This window comes from Nannobrachium achirus (genome assembly GCF_963921795.1).
Source record: "Nannobrachium achirus genome assembly, chromosome: 5".
In the NCBI taxonomy this organism is placed as follows: domain Eukaryota; kingdom Metazoa; phylum Chordata; class Actinopteri; order Myctophiformes; family Myctophidae; genus Nannobrachium; species Nannobrachium achirus.
Genome location: NC_137814.1, coordinates 17,768,107 through 17,782,187, shown reverse-complemented (window position 1 = coordinate 17,782,187; position 14,081 = coordinate 17,768,107). Strand labels below are relative to the sequence as shown.

General features: G+C 44.4%; 2 protein-coding genes across 2 annotated transcripts; one reads left to right on the top strand and one right to left on the bottom strand.

The window, feature by feature from the left end:
• Positions 1-2,339: 2,339 nt before the first annotated feature.
• On the bottom strand, positions 2,340-6,689 carry LOC308284861 (polyisoprenoid diphosphate/phosphate phosphohydrolase PLPP6-like; the record flags this gene model as incomplete). The annotated part of the gene is made up of 2 exons (XM_080725587.1): positions 2,340-2,749; positions 6,242-6,689. 2 exons carry the CDS (start codon positions 6,687-6,689, stop codon positions 2,340-2,342), a joined length of 858 nt encoding a protein of 285 aa, XP_080581713.1.
• A 1,410-nt stretch (positions 6,690-8,099) lies between these two features.
• On the top strand, positions 8,100-13,218 carry LOC308284642 (peroxiredoxin-6-like; the record flags this gene model as incomplete). Its single annotated transcript, XM_080725328.1, has 5 exons — positions 8,100-8,191; positions 10,641-10,797; positions 11,515-11,664; positions 12,107-12,253; positions 13,090-13,218. The coding sequence occupies 5 exons, from the start codon at positions 8,100-8,102 to the stop codon at positions 13,216-13,218; spliced, it is 675 nt and encodes a 224-aa protein (XP_080581454.1).
• Positions 13,219-14,081: the final 863 nt, after the last annotated feature.

The window sequence follows — 14,081 nt, the reverse complement described above, 5'->3', positions numbered from 1 at the left end:
ATGGTGTTGTAGGAGTCCTAATCACAGGAAAATGTAATGTTAAAAAATTAATAATGTTTTTGTAAGGTTTTATAGCGATAAATCATAAATCATGCTCTAATTTGCATTTTGGGGATATTTTTCACAATAATAATATGTACATGTTCTAGACATTCTAATGATCACAAAAAAATATATATTACAGGCATTTTACTTATGTTTTAGTGAGGAATAGCTTCAGTTAAAAAGTGAGATGTTGTTCGTCCAGACGCTGGAATTTCAACTTCTCTGGGAGATGTGAATGTCAGCCACTGTGGGGGGTATTTATATGCAAATATCGTGGCCAATGGCATTGTAATACTAAACAATAGGATTTAATGGTGATGTTAATGTGAAAAAAGAACAGGAAAACTAATTATAATTAAAAAAAATATATTTAAAAAATGTTGCCAAAAAGCAACGCTGGGCCTTGCAGGGTTAATGTAAAGGACCCCGATAACTCTGAGGTCTGTATCTCTCAGAGTCACAGACCTGTAAGGGTTCATTTGGAACCCCCTCAAGGAAACCTAGGATCCTTGGACCCCACTTTGAGGAGAACTGCCCTGGCTAGGCTGATTTTGTCATTTGTTTTGACCTCATAGTACACTGTGATGTAACCATAGACAATTCTGTCGACTGCTGTCAGTGGTAGCACATTGGCACACCTAAATATAACACATCCATTGTTAATTTTATTAGCTGCAACTTTATTCTGTACACGATGGTGTACTATAAGGTCAGCCTGCCATGTTTTTTTGCCCTTCTATATTTTTAACCTGTACATGAAATCAAAGCACAATTGAATTGGCCTCGAGTTTGCATGCCCCTGTAACCGCTCAAGCACTTCCTTGTACAACAAACGGTAAAAAATGGCAAGCAAAGAAAATCTACAAGTTTTAAATTTGAAAAGAAAAAGAGAATGGGAAATATTTGACACATTTCGACAGCACTTATATCCACCTGTTTCCGCGAGAATTTACTGTAGCATTATTTGCGGGACACTTCCGGTTAACAGCAGACATACAAGCTCACGTTGCGTCGCAGATGCAACCGTTGTGAGCTTGTAAATCACTCTCGGCTGCGGTGCCGGAAGCTGCCTGCACATTCTGCGCAATGCATGATGGGATGTTGGAAAGTTGTGGATATATAGTGTAACAACCCTGCAAGAGATGAGGCCGTAACTCGCTCCGCCAAGTGGGCTAGCCTTCTTGGCGTTGCGGGTTGCTTCCTCGTCTGCTGAGTGGGGGACCGGGGTTCGCGTCCCGGTTGGAGCCAACTGCCTCACTCAGTCTGCTAAACGTTACATTGGCGTCAGACGGGCGAACCCATGGAGCGTGCCCTCGCGTGAGGGACCGGCCGTGGGCAGTGAAGCTTCTGTGAGGAGGGGGTAGTGTATGGACCCTGCAAGAGATGAGGCCGTAACTTGCTCCGCCAAGCGGGCTAGCCTTCTTGGGGTTGCAGGTTGCTTCCTCGTCTGCTGAGTGGGGGGATGGGGTTCGCATCCCGGTTGGAGCGAACTGCCTCACTCAGTCTGCTAAACGTTACAATACTGAGCCACAATCTCACTATTATGCCCTCTCTGTCTTTCTATGATTTCAGTGAGCCTTTGTATAACAGGGTTGATCAGAACAAAACTCCAAATATATGTTTGAAAAAGAAATCACTTTAATTTGCAGAGTGAAACAGGCTACAGATACTGTAGCTTTTGAAAGCAATACATTCAACAGTTCATGCAACATAAACGTGGTATAAAACTAAACATCATCTCGTCAAGAGCAATGTCCTGATTACACACACTGATGTACTCGCTCCGCTCCACTGCACATGCATGCATCATGCATAAACAAGACCACACACCGCACACACACACACACGCATGCACGCACACACGCACGCACGCACGCACGCACACACACACACACACACACACGCATTCCCTTATGTCAGCGATTCCCAACCTGTGGGGCGTGAGGATAAGTGGCCCCCAAATAATTGGCATAACAAGATTTGAATGATAATATAACATGAATATTTAACATGAGTTTAAAACAAACAAAACATTTATTTTTCTTGTAAAACCTTGAAGCCAGAAACACAATCGATTTGATTGATCATTAAAATAAACACCCGGTGCCGCGCTGTGAGCTTGTATATCTGCTATTTCTCAATAGTTAAAGCACAAAATAATGTGTAATAATGCGTTCCCAGTCTAAATGGGTTAAACCCCCTCCCCCTATATATGAAGAACATTCATGGGGGGCCCATGCAGTGAATCCTTGTACCCAGCAGGGCCCAGAACTTGGTGTGACACCCAGTGATCCTCAGGGCTTCCTGCTTCTCCCTGCACCAGTGTACAGAGTCTCTCCCAGCAGCATGAGTAGGACGTCCTGCATGTGGTTCCACGTGACCCACAGCCTCTCCACCAGGCTGTACTGGCAGTACCCCATGGCCAGGCCGAAGCCCACGTCCGTCACGTAGTGCCTGGCCAGCAGCAGGCGGGACAGGCTGACCAGGGCGGCCCAGCCCAGCACCAGCGCGCGCATGGAGGACGTGTCCACCAGCCGGGCCAGGAGGAAGCGCGCGCACATGACTGCCCGCGTGGCGTGGCCCGAGGGGAACGAGTAGCGCTCCACGAAGAAGGTGGACAGCAGGTCCGAGCGGTTCTGCGACGGCACCCGCCGTCGGACCAGGGTCTTCACGATCCTGACGAGCAGCACGTCCAACAGCAGAGCTGCGAGGGGAAGGGAGAGTACACAAACACATGATTGATTGATTCAGTGGCGTCAGTCCAGCAAAAGCTAGGGTATGGCAAAGATGGGAGACCTCATGGAAAAGAGGCATTACATTTATGAAAATAGCAGATCTACATGCTCACAACGCCTCGTTGTGAGAAGTCTAAAAAGTCAGTTTTTTACACAGGTTTCTACAGTTTCTTGGGCTGGATATGGCAGCCTGGAACGGTTGTTCAAGTGCAGCTAAACTTGGGATGTTAGTAAACGTGCCACAATTAACAATAATGCAGTGTTCCTGTGCAGCTGACCTGCGGAAACTGTGAATATACCATTTTGTCAAGATGGAGAGAATACAGTGTGGAGAATGACCATTTTGTTAAATTTTGCATTTGTAGTTATTTTACTGTAATTTAACAACATAATAACCAGCGCAGATACAAAGAGACATTCATGGATTTATATTTAAAACTAACTTTTATTTTCCCTCCTGGACCCAAGGGTATGGCAGCTGCATACCCCTGCCATACCCAATTGACGCCCCTGGATTGATTGAAGAAGTTTGCATAGGAAAAGGTACAGTTTCATGACAGTACAGTTCACTGGTACAAGGTCAATTAAAAGGAGATCCTAGTAAGCTTTTCGGCTTATTCACACAGGAAACCTTTTATGTATCTCATATAACATTGAACGACAGACGGACAGAACACAGTACTATGCAAGTAGATATCGTCAGAAAAACAAACAAAAAAACAATGCAAAAAAATATATAGATATTTACAATAGAAGGGTCAGGGGGAGGGCAAGGCTGTGCTACGGTAGGTTTGTTTTGACCAGTTACCAGCGGCTGCCGTGGTTTTTCAGGGCGATTTTAAAGGATGTTAGGGATCCACACTCCTTTAAGGCCTTCGGTAAGGCGTTCCACATTTTGGTGGTATAGCAGGAGAACGAGTTTGACCCTTTTGACCCTTGCACTGTACTTTGAAGGGCCACTTTATCCATTCCACTTGCACCATTTCTGTCTATTCACTCGGGTGGCAGGTTTGGTCATTTCAAACAAGTTTTCAAACTTTGTTTTTGTTTTTATGCATTAACAATGGATTCTATTTCAGCATGCCAACTTTCCAGGGGGCGAAAGGCCTCTAATAGCTTGGAATCCCTGTCGATGATGTCACTGGTTGGCATGATTCTGAAATAGCCCACCAATGAGATGCAGAATGAATAGACAGAAATGGTACCATCTTATAATGAGCATTAGTAAGGACGAGTTATACGAAGACAGGGTTAAAAATTGGTTAAGTGGTCCTTTAAATATCAGAGCAAATAATTGCATACTTCAAGGTTTCTTTTTTTTAAGCAAAACCTTATACAGTATGTAAAAGGCATTTCAATTATTACATTTAGAAATGTTTCCAGGACCTTTCTAAAGAGTGTTCAGTGTTTAACTCAGACAGCATAGTACAAATGGAACTATACATACACTCCATGTATAGTGGGAGTGTATGGACTCCAACTCCATATGTAACTACATGAATACACAATACCATAGTTAAATGACCACTCAGGATTGTGCTGAGGTACAATAGGCCTATACTTTCCAGAATAGAAAGCCATCATCCTACACATTCCTTTTCCGAAATAGCTCTTGCGCATCACAGTAGGAAAATCTAATGGGATCCATCAGAGATCTCATGTCAACAAAAGTAATCCTTTGCGCAAAAACATCACTGGAGTGGAGAATGGAGATGCATGCGTTCTGAAAGTCCCAACCGAACTCATCACTCAGTGCCTCTTTGGGTCCTGTCAGTGTCCAGGGGTGACGGTGACACAAACGGGGGAAATGTTTCCATGGCCGTGACCGGGCTGTGCTCTGAGGCTAGGCACTGTGTGGCAGCTGCTGGGGACTATAGACCAGGAGTCTTCAACAGGGGGTCATGGACCCCTATAGGGGGTCCTCATAGTTACTACAGGGGGGCCACCAAATCTTTGTGTGATAACTTGAACTTGAACCCTAGCATCCCTATTCTGGGTGGAACATTAGCCAAAATAGCAGATCTACAAGCTTACAACGCCTCGCGCTGCGAGGCGTTGTAAGCTTGTAGATCGGCTATATTTGGCAAAGAGGTTGGTAGAGGCCATTTTCAGACATTGAACCCCTCGAACTGTCAAATAGTCTTCTTTTCCCTCAGGGAAAAGAAGAGTGAGGGGTTCAATGTCTGAAAATACACATGTTGTTGTTATCCAACATGATGGCAGTGCTGTCAAACAAGTCTAAGCTGTCTAAGAAATCTATGAACATTTTTAATCTGCAACACAATTGTATACAATAATATGTAGTACTTTGGGGGTCCCTGCTTCATCTCTCTCTCAGTTAAGGGGTCCTTGGCCTGAAAACGTTGAAGACCCCTGCTATACATATTGGCTGACTGGAAACCGAGTGGAGGTTAAAACGGACAAAAGACACTTATTTTAACTACATTTCTGTGAATTCATGCTGCTTTAGCCTCTTTTCTCTTATGTTCAAATGTTTAGGACATGTAATTTTCCATCTCTTTTGTGCAGTATTATGTAGCACAATGTATTATTGTGTTATTTTTTGTTATGCTGTGTTGATGAATTGAAAACATAGGACCACAATGGTAACAAGTCCCCATGCAGGACATTTTGTCTTTGCTTTTATAATGTCTTATACTGTGCCAGGTGCTGTTTGCATTGCTGACTAATAGGCCTAAAGCATTCAATCAATCAATAAAAATGTGTTCTAATCAAAATTTGTCAACACTTTAACATTGGCTATTTGGCTATTTAGCTGGGCAGGGTGGCACCTGTCAGCAGGGATTGTTGGGCGGGAGGAGTAGGACGATGGCCCTACATCCTCCCGGTGGGGGCTCCTCACTAGGTGATTGAGTAGGATACATTGGGGGGAATACATTGGCTACTCTGGAAATATATTGGCTATTTGAAAACAGCAGATCTACAAGCTCACAAATCAATTGTTGTGAGCTTATCTACCGTTTTCAAAACATCTTGTGAAAAATACGAAACTTTTGTAAAAATGTTGGGGCCCCTCCCTGGCAGGCTGGCACAAAATATCTTCAGATGAGGGTCCCAAAAATACAAATTAATTTGGGGGCCCTTGACATGAACAAGAACCACGTTAGAGCAGTGGTTCTCAACCTTTTCAGGCCGTGACCCCCAAAATAATCATATTTGAACTGGGACCCCTCATCCTGCACAAACACCTGGAATTAGGAGTTGGCATTACATTTAGTTTGACTCGATCTATACCATTTCTGTCTCTAATATTTGACAATAATGTTTGACCAGAGGTAGGTCTACTAAAAAGGTCTTTAAAGTCCTTAAATTGTCACTTTAGATACCTTCTATAGACGTATACTGTATGTTGGTCTGTTTAACTTTACTGTTGAGTGAGAAAATAACATTAACATTTAGCTAAACAACGGGGGTCAGATCACACACATAGGATCTCTCACCCAGGGCCAGGTTCAGCATGACTTCTTGCTCTATGACAGTGTCGACACGGAGCAGACTGTACACGGTGCCCACCAGCCAGGGGACCACGTGCCCTGACAGCTCCACCAGGCGGACCAGGGGCCGTATGCTGCCCCACGCAGACTCCTCACACGCGCACACGCCGAGTCTCTTGGACAGCCACATGTCTATGGCCAGCAGGAATCTGAGGGTTATGATGAAGATGGAGCGGTTCAGCTTCAAGCTGAACGAAACGTCCTCCGCTTGAGCACCAGCGGCGAAGTAAGAACACGCGGAGCTCCGCCGGCGCACCGGGGCCGCGCACTCAGAGCCCGACCGCTGACGCATAAAGTCAGGCCTGCCGTTGTTGGCACTGCTGCTGGAGACAGCGGTTCCACTTCCACACGTACCTGCACGACAACTGTTCCTTCTATCCCTCGGGGCAGACATGTTCTCTTGGAAAGAGTTTCAAAGCAGGCTGGCCCAAAAATCGCCCTTCATTTTAGCCTCCTCGATTGAAGCCTGCCAGTAGCCTAATAATATAATTCCTTTGTTAAACCAACCGTCAGGCGCATTCTCCAACCCACACACAATCCACACAGACACTGCCTGGGCGCAAGAGTTGAAATGACCAATTTAATTTGGGACAGGGCAGACTGCTGGTGCTCTGGTCACGTGGTGGGGCCAATGAGCTAGTTTAGATGATGATGATGCAGATGGTGACGATCAGTAGCCTATATGGTGCGTTCTAGATTTTTGGAGCGGTGAAAGCGCTCCCAATAGACAGGTATATCCGTGGGTATGTGGGTGGCTGGCTGGGTAGCCGTGTCCGTAGCCTGGCAATACCTTGAGTGGCCACACACAACACACTAGTTAAAGGAGGGGCGCTGTTTTGTGCAGGCCAGGCACACTCACCACTCACTCACAGGCACAGTTTACAGTTTACAGTTTAGGCATTTAGCAGACGCTTTTAATCCAAAGCGACTTACAATAAGCAGATACAAAACACCACAAGATAATATGTCAGTACATTTAGTTAACTATAAAAACAGGAACAGATTGAGGGCACTGTTGTGCAGCCTAGACACACACACACACACACACACACACACACACACACACTCACATAGGGTATAGCTGCTCAAATTCACCGCTCCACTTCGAACCAAGGTTTGATTTTTTTTAGGTCATACTCATACTAGGCCTATAATTCATGGGTTTTCAACCGGTCCGCGGACCACCAAGTGTGTGTGTGTGTGTGTGTGTGTGTGTGTGTGTGTGTGTGTGTGTGTGTGTGTGTGTGTGTGTGTCTGCAGCAGCAGCAATAACAATCAGTTAGGCCTACAAATAAAAATGCACTTGCAAAAAAGTGGGCCTATACCCTTGTATTTAGTTTAGCCGGCTATTTGCAAATAGGCCTACCTTTGTATAATGTAGGCCTTTAAAGTAAAATGTTGAATTTTGGAATATTTAACATACAGCCAGTCACAGAGTAGGCCTATAGGGCAGCCTATAGCCTACATAGGCTTTCACTATAAGGCTAGCCTAGGCTACTTACTTTACTTTACTTAAATCTGTGCATGTCACTTGACTTCTAGTTCTTCCACCACTTCCACCGAGGCTTTTGCTCGCATGCTTTTTGACAAGCGACACCGTCACTAGGGAGTGGTCTACATGGACTCATGAAGTGGAAATGCAATACAATGCAACCCACCACAGGTTCCTCTTGGTTTGCACCCCCATCCATCATATGACGTGACCTGTGTAAATGTGTCATCATATAATGTGGTCTAGCGCTATGCGGACAGGACAGTGGCAGCCTACACCGTGCTACAGTGCTGACTGACGCTGTGCGTAAAGATGCCCGGACTGCTGCTTGGAGATGTCTTTCCAAATTTCGAGGCAGAAACCACCTTTGGAAAAGTGAAATTTCACGACTTTCTTGGCGACTCGTAAGTATAATAATCACAAATAGTATCCATAATGAAAGTCGACTCTCATCAATCTCATTTGAGCGTTTCAGATTAGGCTACTGTAAATGTGAATGTAGCCTAGTTCCTGTTAGTCGTTTCCTCTTTCCTGCTTTTTATAGCCTGCCTACTTGTTGTGTTCTCTACTGTACTGTACTATACTGTACTGTACTGTACTGTACTGTACCCATATTGATGCTGTATGGACTTAAATGGCATAGTCTGCCTCTACAGAACAGAAGCCTGGTTATTATAGTGTAACATAATTACAGTAAAAGGCCTACTTATTATGCAGGATGACCCATATTTAAGAATACTACAGTTTATTGGGGAGCGTTTAGCTGTTTCTACGTGTCATCTTTTTGACACCCAAACCTAACCCTTACCCTAAACCTAAACTTTATTGTATTATACTGATGCATTAAGTAGGCTATATAGCAGCTGACATTGCAGAAGGTAGTGGAGTATTATTATAATTGTCAAGTAAAGCATATACCTTAAAATTGTATTTATGTACAGTAGCTACTTGAGTAAATGTAATAAAAGTTACTTTCCACAGTGGTTTCGGAATGAGAAGTTGACTAGCCTACTCTAGCTTCATTGTGGAAAATCCAGAGAAAAAAACACACACACACACACACACACACACACACACACACACACACGCACACACGCACACACACACACACACGCACACACACACACCTGAGCCACAGGCTTGCTGCAGGCAGCTCAATCACAACCACAGTCACGTCATCACCACTACTGACACCTTTAAGTGACCCACATGTGACATCCTGTCAGCATTCACTCACAACTGAATTTAGTCGTCAGACTCATCATCATTTAATATACCGGTGGTTATCAAAGTGAGGGTTCCAGAGGGTCTCCAGCAGAATTAATGAAGGTATTAGGAATCTGTTTACATTGGCTTAGGTGATGGTGGTGGATTTTAGGAAGAAGGGGGCTCCCCCTTGTCTCCTGTTTCCATCAAGGGAGAGGATGTGGAGGTGGTATCTGGCCGTGCAATCGGACAATAAACAGGACTGGACTCGGAACACAGATGTCTTATACAAGGAGGGCCAGAAGATGCTGTGGTGGCCAGTGCAGTGCTGTATGCCAGTGGTTCTCAACCTGTGGGGCAGCGTCAAGGAGGGCTGGACATTAGGGCTGTCACAATTATTACATAATCGTCTAATCGTGATTATTTGACAAAATCGTGATTATTTTTCATAATCGTCATAATCGTTTTCATGTCAAAAATAGTGGAAATAGCAGATCTACAAGCTCACAACGCGTCGCATCGCGACGCGTTGTGAGCTTGTAGATCGGCTATTTCCACTATCAATGTTCTTTTTTGAGCGGTGGTCACACCGTCTCCATAGCGTGGCCGTGTGTGTAGGTATGTTAGTTTGTTTGTATGTGGGTGGGTCTGTATGTAGCCTCAAGCCTGTGTAGTACCTTTTCTGACCACACATGTTAAGGGAGGGGCGCTGTTGTCCAGGCCACACACACACACACACACACACACAGGGGGGGGGGGGGGGGGGGGGGAGAACCACCGCTCAGTTCACACGGGTGTGATTTTTAAGTATAAAGTTGTCAAATATGTCAAGTAATTTCTTTGTATATTTAGCTTTTTGTCATATCTACCATGTGTAACTTCAAAGCCTAAAAGCCAAACAGAAATGTAATTGTCAACGACAAAAACACAATTAAATCGTTAATCGCAATTATTTGAGAGAAAATTAATCGTCATGTAAAATGTCATAATCGTGACAGCCCTTCTGGACATCAAGAGGCTGAATAGTAGGGCATTAACGACTTGTGATTTTTGCAAGTCAACTCGACTCAGTAAAAAGTTGAGTTGAAGTTGACTTTATCGTTTTCACACACCGACCCCCCAATTATTTCGGGGGGGTCCCCAAATGATAAACTTAATGTGAAACATTTTTTCTCACTCAAATGTAAACAAACCAACAAAGTTTAAGTGTATAGAGGGTATCTTCACATTTCTAAAGTGCCTAAGGACTTTTTAATACCTCTAAAATGGCAAATTAAACATTGTCCAAATTGTCAAATATATAGAGGCTGTTGTGAAAATAGCCGATCTACATTGTGAGCATGTAGATCTGCTATTTTCACAATAGATTTTGTTTTTTGTTTTTTCAATTTCAACTTTCGACTTTCTCTGGTGGGAGTCGACTTGTGTAATGAAGTCGACTGAGTCGACTTGTCGACTTTTTCGTCAATGCCCTACTGGGCTTATCAAGAAAGCTGGTGCTGTCCTCGGTACCACCTTGGATACTGTGGAGGAGGTGGCCAATAGCAGGATGAAGAACTAGAAAACCTTATGCATTGCATACCGATTGACGTTTCCTTTCGGGTCTCTCCCTCACTTGTGGTTCTGTCTGTCTGTGTCCTTCTCCAGGTGGGGGATCCTGTTCTCTCATCCCAGGGACTACACCCCAGTGTGCACCACAGAGCTGGGTCGAGCCTCCAGGCTTAGCGGCGAGTTCCGTAAGCGTAAGGTCAAGATGATTGCCCTGTCTATTGACACCCTGGAGGACCACCACGGCTGGAGCAAGGTTTTATCTTAAACCTATTTAAACCGGGAAAGCATCTGTGTCATTTACATTTGATCTTTAAAGTGTTTGAATAATTTCGATTTTTTTTTTGTATTTTTTAAACCCAAACCTTCTCTTCTGGGGGCATGAAAACGTTATGTAGAATTGGCCGCAGGTCTTAATAAGCATTGATAACTTACTTTTTCGTACCCCATATCTATCGGACAGTGAAATAATTAATCAATAAACAGAGGAAACATCTTATAAGTTATAATAGTATTTGGATTTATTCCAGGGAAGGGATCTTACAAGCATCAGAACGACATGATTCCAGATCAATTCTTCCTACGTTAACACAGTGATACAAAGGTTTTATACACATTGGGGGTTATGTATGAGCCGTCGGTCGACATATTAATGTGCTCCGTTTCCTAGGCAACTAGGGTTGGTGCAATCTGGGAACCCATCGTCAAAGAAGAAAGTGCGACACCTATCGGTCTGTCTCTCTTCCTTTGAGTAGCGTAGCGTTCTCTGAGGCTGTCTCGAGAGATTAGGGTTGGTGTGACATCAAAACTTTAAACAACTCCGGGGTTAACTTGATATTAGGGCTTTCTGTGAGGTATTCTACTTTTAGATAGAGATTGTAGAGACCGCATATTAAATCAAACTGGAGTCAAACTGGAGGTCATTGCGATGTTGTGCTGGACATAATGGCCACGATGTCTGAATGCCGACTAGGACATCCTGGCGTACAACGGTGTGGAGGACGGGAGCTGTGCCCTGCCCTTCCCCATCATAGCAGACAGCAAACGGGAGTTGGCAGTTGCCCTGGGCATGCTGGACCCAGCTGAGAGGGACAAGGATGGCATGCCCCTCACTGCCCGCTGTGTGAGTGTCCTCACACACAAACACACTTTTACTCATTCACACATGCACACACATGTGAATGCACGCATGGACGCACACACACAATGCAAGCACAGAAACATACGCTTGAGTCTAATGTATACACCGTGGTTGCTGCCAAAAATAGCCGATGTCCCAAGCTAACGATGCAATGCATCGTAAGTATAGCGAGCTTGTAGATCGGCTATTTTCGGCAAAGAGGTTTGGTGCAGAGGGGAAAAAGAGCAGAATAAGTACAGAGTGAAAGGTCAAGTTTATTAAGTATTGACGGTCCAATTTACATGAATCCAAAATACACTGATGATTGTGCTGTCAAACAGTTAGACGATATGGAATCTATGAAAAGGGGGTCCTTGGCCTGAAAACGTTGAAGACCCCTGATATAGACCCCTAGTGGGCCAGACGTCCTTGTGTTTGATCCTAGGTGTTTATCATTGGCCCTGACAAGAGGCTGAGGCTGTCCCTGCTCTACCCTGCCACCACCGGGCGCAACTTTGACGAGATCCTGCGGGTGGTGGACTCTCTACAGCTCACAGCACACAGACGAGTCGCCACGCCAGTCGACTGGCAGGTGAGCAGACCAGCCTCTCAGGGGTGTCACGAGGGGTGGAAAGGTGGGACTGAGTTACTAGGGCCCAAGGTGGAGGAGCCTTAATTATTTTATATACTTTAGCTATTTGAAAAATAGCAGATCTACAAGCTCACAGCGTGGCACCGAGTGCCGCTCTGCGAGCTTGTAGATCTGTTATTCTTTAAAAGTCGTGAAAATGGGTGCAAATCTTTGAATATATGTATTTTTTGTGCGAACATTTGGAACTAAAATTTTGCTTCTGGGGGGTCCCTGGAACGAAATATTTTGAGATGGGGGTCCGTGGCCAAATAAATACATATCATTTTGGGGATCCTTGACATGAAAAAGTTTGAGCACCACTACCATAGAAACATAGGTTTTTTCAAAGGTTTCTGCCAGACATTGATGATATTTTAGTGATTATGTTGCGAGGAAAACGTTGAGATAACAGCCATTTTGGTTAGAACTGACTGAAAATAACTTTGTACTTCAAGTTTAAAATGATACTAAATATTTTTGCAAGTGTCCAAATAGTGTGTGCCAGCGCCTACGTCATTGTAGTCCTTAGCGGCCATTTCTTGGGTAAAAACACAGGTGTTTCAATTGTTTGATTGCATAGAACTAATGCTATAGTCTAATCAGAACACCTGTGTAAGGCTGTGTTTACCCAAGAAATGGCCGCTCTTGGAACTACATTTGGCACACCCTATACATCCCAAATATTATCAAATTATCTCGCGGCACCCCTGGACTGCCGTCACGGCACCCCAGGGTGCCCCGTCACCCACTTTGAAAACCCCTGGTCTATCTATCTATGAATGTTGTTGCCCCTGCAGGCTGGAGACAGTGTGATGGTTCCTCCCAACATGACCGAGGAGGAAGCTGCTACTCTGTTCCCGGCCGGCGTCTACCACAAAGACCTGCCCTCAGGAAGGAAGTACCTCCGCTACACACCACAGCCCTGAGAACAGCTCCTCCTACAACAGGGCTCTTCAACAGGGGGTCCTCAGAGTTACTACAGGGGGTCCTCCAAATCTTTGTGCGATAGAAACCTTTTTTCTTTTTATATTAACCCCTTGAGCGTCCATATTCCGAGAACTTTAGACAAAAATAGCAGATTGTGCTGTCAAACGATGAAACTATATGGAATCTGGGGGTCTCTGAGTCTGATTCATCTCTCTCTCTCAGCTAAGGGGTCCTTGGCCTGAAAACGTTGAAGATCCCTGTCCTACAAAAATAAATTAATCTCACTATTATCAGAATATTCACTTTGGGAAATGAGAGAGATACAGAGAGAATGCTCAATCATCTTTAAGACTACAAACTGTAACACACTATACGGGCAGTGCAAGTCCTACCCCCCAATAAATAAAACAAATGAAAATAAAATAAATATTGAAATTCAAATATTTAAAGAATATGCATGTTTCCATTGACCTGCCTCTCGTACCAAGCCAGCGATGAAGAGGATGCGGTCATGTGGAAACTGAACCGCTGGCATCAAACGCATTGAATAAAAAAAAAACATATTTTCTATCAATTATTCACTTCATGAAGCCTTAAATTCACAGAGATTCATTTTTTTACGGCCATTGGGAAAAGCGGGACAACTCCCGAACGGCTGGTTCATTCCCGGCCGGCCATTAGGAAAAAAATACAAATAAAATGTCGGCCTTCGTTCCATTTTGGGGGCTGGGCGGCCAACAAACACACTGGCCAACAAACACACTGCCTGTCTTTGGGCATTGAACATAGGAGTAAGCGACTCGTTATTGCGCTGAATTATTGTTATATAGTCCTGGAAATTGGGTTAAATATTCTGGAAAAG